General features: G+C 37.5%; 1 protein-coding gene across 1 annotated transcript; it reads left to right on the top strand.

The window, feature by feature from the left end:
* The first annotated feature begins 731 nt into the window (after positions 1–731).
* On the top strand, positions 732–1,727 carry LOC113295005 (uncharacterized mitochondrial protein AtMg00810-like). The gene has a single exon (XM_026543367.1). It carries the CDS (start codon positions 732–734, stop codon positions 1,725–1,727), a length of 996 nt encoding a protein of 331 aa, XP_026399152.1.
* Positions 1,728–5,485: the final 3,758 nt, after the last annotated feature.

Below are 5,485 nucleotides of genomic sequence, written 5' to 3'. Positions count from 1 at the left end.
ATCAACATCCATTCAGTTTCCCTCCACAGATATTACTCCTCTTGAAAATAGGGAAGCTATACAAGATCACTCTATGGTTAATCCTGACGCAGCTTCTCAAGAAGGGGATCCTATATCTGACAATGTTACTTTACCAACACGAAATCGTCGACCACCAGTCAGGTTTGCAGACTATCATTGTTCATTATCATCGATTTTATCTGTGCATGCACCAACTTCTTACAGGGAAGCATCTGTACTACCAGTCTGGCAACACTCTATGGACGAAGAATTAGTTGCACACAAAGAATATCATACTTGGGATATGGTTGTGCTACCTCCAGGAAAGTCTGTTGTTGGAAGTAAATGGGTATACAAAATTAAAACTGACTCAGACGGGAAGATAGTTAGAAAAAAATCCCGTCTAGTTTCTCAAGGATACACTCAGGAGTATGGTATCGACTATGAAGAAACATTGCCCCTGTTGCTCGTATGACTACAGTTCGTACTCTTCTTGCTGTTGCTCGAAAATGGAATCTACATCAAATGGATGTGAAAAATGCCTTTCTTCATGGAGATCTTCAAGAAGAAGTGTATATGATACCTCCACCTGGAATGTCTCACTCTCCTAATCAAGTATGTAAGCTTCGTAAACCTCTCTATGGACTCAAACAAGCACCTCATGCTTGGTTTGAAAAGTTTTCCAATCTGTTTTACGATTCGGTTTCACTCAAAGTGCATATGATTCAGCCATGTTTACTCGTTCCACTGCAAGGGGTATGGTTATTCTACTCCTCTACGTAGATGATATGGTCATTACAGGTGATGACATGAAAGGCATTGATGCTCTTAAAACTCATCTTAGTTCATGTTTTGAAATGAAGGATCTAGGCTCCTTACGTTACTTTCTTGGTTTAGAAGTTGATCACTCATCTGATGATTGTTTCATCTCTCAAGTAAATTATGCCTCAGATATTCTTCAACGTGCTGGATTAACGGATAATAAAACTGCAGCCACACCTCTTGAATTGAATAGCAAGCTTAGTCCTTCTGATGGAAAACTCCTTATTAATCCTACCTTGTACCTCCAACTTGTGGGATGTCTAAACTATTTAACTATTACTCGACCAGACATTAGTCATGCAGTGCATATAGTTAGTCAGTTCATGTCAGCTCCGCGATCCACTCACTATGCAGCTGTACTCAGGATCTTACGTTATATCAAAGGGATATTGTATCAAAGAGTTACGTTTTCGTCCACTTCTGATCTCTGCCTTCGTGCATATTCAGATACAGATTGGGCAGGAGATATTACAGATAGACGCTCAACTACAGGATATTGCATATTTCTGGGTAGTTCATTAATATCTTGGCGCAGTAAGAAGCAAAACGTAGTTTCCCGATCTAGTGCTGAAGCAGAGTATAGATATCTTGCACACTCAACCTCAGAAATTGTTTGGTTGCGATGGCTTCTAGGGGATATGGGAGTTAATCTGTCAGAACCAACTCCACTGTACTGTGACAACAAGGCTGCTATTCACATTGCTCACAATGATGTTTTTCATGAACGTACCAAGCATATCGAAATTGACTGTCATTTTGTACGTCATCAGTACAAGAAACGGATTATCAACTTATCCTTTGTTTCTTCTGAGATGCAACCTGCTGATCTCTTTACTAAGGCGTTGTCTTCTGTGCGTCTCAAGCTCTTAATTTCCAAACTCAACATGTGCTCTATCCCATGTTGAGTTTGAGGGGGGGGGGGGGGTATTACGAGATATTCCTAATATATCTATGAGATATATCCCTTTCCAGATATACCTGTTGTATATCTGTCATATATCTGTATCTTTGTATATTACTTGTCGTGTAAGCTAAGTTACTTCCTGTTATATCTCTGGTTCTTGTATATAAGACCAGATACATGTAATTCATAATTTACATCTTTACATAATCCAATATACCATGACAAATTCTGTCAATGGCCAGAATTATTGCAGTCAGCAGTGGTTATATGTACGAGCTTTGAGAGCCGGTGATAGCATAAGAGAATGACAAAATTATTGCTTACAGTAGAGCAAGTTGCAGTCAATATGGCAGAAGCGGTGGTGAGTATGTCTGTTGACAGTCGAAGGAAGATGTCGAGCTTTGCTTTAATACCAGCAACATCATTTCTTGGCAGTAATGGAGGTGATGTTCAGTCGAAGCAGTCGAGGGAGCTGGTGTTGCTGCTATTGTTTAACGGCTGCGAACAAGGGGCTAAGAGAAATTCTAGAAGACAAGACGAGCTGTTGTTTCCGAGATGGAGAAATAAGAGAAGCTGTGGCCGGAGAAAAAAAGTCCTTGCTCGCGGTAAATAATGCACGGAACGAGGAAACCAGTGGGAGAATTGGCATAGTGGTTCACGAGTCTTGGAAGCCAGGTGATGATCATTGGACTGGGCCTTGGAATTATTTGGTTCGATTGGGAGTCTTTGGAAGAAGACCTATAAAAGAGAACGCATACAGAGAATAGAGGAGAGGAGGTTGCGGCAACAAGCCAAAACCAGGAAGGAGGCGCGGCGGAGAGCCGTGAACAGGAGCTAGGGTTTGAGAAGTTTCATTGCCCATTTTTCAATTATTTTGGTTTAGCTAATTTTGATGTCAATTTGTTTATGGTTTTTGGAGAAAGACATGGCTAGATAATCCATATTAGGGTTTATATAGAATCCAATTTAGTTTTATAAACTCTACGATGATATTTCTAATAATGATTCATTGATTAGTGATTTCTCTTCATATAGCTTGGTGTTTTATCGTTCATGTGATTTTCTAGATTATTTATGCTTTTGAATTGATATTTCGTGCTTCGGTTAAATCCCTAGACGAGGTATGCAAGGATAGATAGGTAATGCTTTAGGATCTCTACATACGAAGCGAAGGAAGTTACAGTGGAGAAACTATATTTTAGAATTTAATATAACATCTTCCGGGACATGAGATTGATTTCGAAATTTGTCTTGAGTGATAAATAGAGATTAGTAGAGTTTTATATGATTGTATTGGTGGAAATCGAAAACCCTAACAACCCTTTATCATTTTTGTTACGTCTTTGTTATTTATTATTTCATTTTGTCCGAATTTCTGAAAACTCTCAAAAACAACATATTACGATTACTTAGTTTTTGGTATTAGTTGGTAGAGTATTTCACACTCCTCGTGGTAACGACCTGTACTTGCCATTGTTCTACTAGTTAGACACTGTGCACTTGCAGTATTTTATTGTGGGTTTTATGAACTTATCAATAAGATGAACTTGGTCGAAGCGAAAGCTTACTAACACATATTTAGAGAAATATGTAAGCGAGATTTACTTAGCTCGAAATCTCAAATGTGTATTTAGAAAACTATATCGTAATACGACTTATGTCTCAATATAGGAGATATAGTAGAAATAGACTTTCCAAGTGATAGATGAGTTTAAGTCTCCACATACCTTTTGTCGATGAAGTTCCACAAGCTCCCTTAGTAGTTCTTCGTCTTCAAGTGATAAACGACGTGAAGTCTAAGCTCAACTACACAAACTATGTCCTAGTCCGAGACATCTATAAATAGGCTAGAAATCAAGATTTATAGTTTTGATCACTAACATTGACAAACATGCTTGAGATAGCAACGCATGCGAGTTCGACCGAGCAGTGCTCTAACAGAAGGTTACAAAGTAACTTCGAAAAAAAACATAAGCATCAAAGTAATTTGCAAAGTTAATTGTTTAGGAAAAATACATCTTACCTCAAACCCCCATGTTGATGATAACTATGATGATTTTTGCGACCTTATTTCCCAAGCAAACAGGGGGTGAGAGAGCGGGGAGTGGTGGCGCCTGCAGAAAACTCTTAGATGGCTAAGTTAGCTAGAGTTTTTCATTGGATATTATCGGAAATAAATTGCATACATTTTAGTGTTTCAGTATCATATACAAAATAGTTATATCATGTGTCAGACTCGTACCACAAGATGAAACACACCAAGACAAAGGATTATATTGTATATAATTGAGATACAAAGTTTGAAAAAGTGGGGGTCTAACAACCACACCCAATATTTCGCTTAGCAATCTATATGGAAAAACTCCAATTTACTTTCTAGAGAATCAACTAGTCGGTCAGACTCAATCTAGATAAAATTATATTAAAGAGTTTATATCTCAATCTCTCGATTTGATATATACTTAAGCAAATAGAAATCTGCGAGTCTTTATCAAATACTAGAGAGAAAACTTAGATGGTATCAAAGACCAATATTCAAGTGTCAATCAATTTAAATCAACAACCAAAAGGTCGGATATTCTAATTGATTGATCAACGCACAACCTATATTATTTCAATTCTATAAACAAATATAATGCGGAAACTGAATTAACACAGACACCAGAATTTTGTTAACGAGGAAACAACAAATGCAGAAAAACCCCGGGACCTAGTCCAGATTGAACACACACTATATTAAGCCGCTACAGACACTAGCCTACTCCAAACTAACTTCGGTCTGGACTGTAGTTGAACCCCAATCAATCTCACACTGATCCAAGGTACAATTACGCTCATACGCCTCTGATCCCAGCAGGATACTGCACACTTGATTCCATTAGGTGATCCCACCCACAACTAAGAGTTGCTACGACTCAAAGTCGAAGACTTTAATAAACATATCTATATCACATAGAAAAGTCTATGATAATAGATAAATCCGTCTCCCACGAATATACCTATGAGTTTTGTTCCGTCTTTTGATAAATCAAGGTGAACAGGAACCAATCAATAATACCAGACTTATATTCCCGAAGAACAACTTAGTATTATCAGTCACCTCACAATAATCTTAATCGACGCAACAAAAAAAGATATTGCGGAATCACAAACGATGAGACGAAGTTTGTTTGTGATTACTTTTTATCTTTCCTATCAGAGATATAAATCTCAATCCAATTATTACAATTGTACTCGTACGATAGAAGATACAAGATCAGATCACACAACTACAAGAAAAGTAGTATCGGTCTGGTTTCACAATCCCAATGAAGTCTTTAAGTCGTTAACCTGGTTTAGAAGAAGAAACCAAAGGTTAAAGGAGAATCGACTCTAGCTTAGCACAACTAGTATCACACAAAATGTGTGGGGATTAGGTTTCCCAGTTGGTAGAGTTATCCCTTATATACACTTTCAAATCAGGGTGTGCAATCAATGTTAGCTTAGTAACAAAGCATTCAATATTCACCGTTAAATGAAAACCTGATTAGATTCAAGCTAATATTTCTCAATCGTTAGATCGAAAACTTAGATTGTCACACACAAATGAAATGTCCAATTTTGGGTTTATGAACCGTACCCAAACATTAACATTTGTTGGTTCAACAAGTCAACCAAATGGTTAGCCATAAGATTACTCTCATATCAACCTTATTCTTCTTCACCATAACTAGTTCAAATGACTCAAATGAACTAGTTAGAGAGTTGTTCAATTGCAAG

This window comes from Papaver somniferum, chromosome 7 (assembly GCF_003573695.1).
Source record: "Papaver somniferum cultivar HN1 chromosome 7, ASM357369v1, whole genome shotgun sequence".
Taxonomy (NCBI): Eukaryota; Viridiplantae; Streptophyta; class Magnoliopsida; order Ranunculales; family Papaveraceae; genus Papaver; species Papaver somniferum.
The sequence above is the reverse complement of the archived record's forward strand: the minus strand, read 5'-3'. Positions and strand labels throughout refer to the sequence as shown.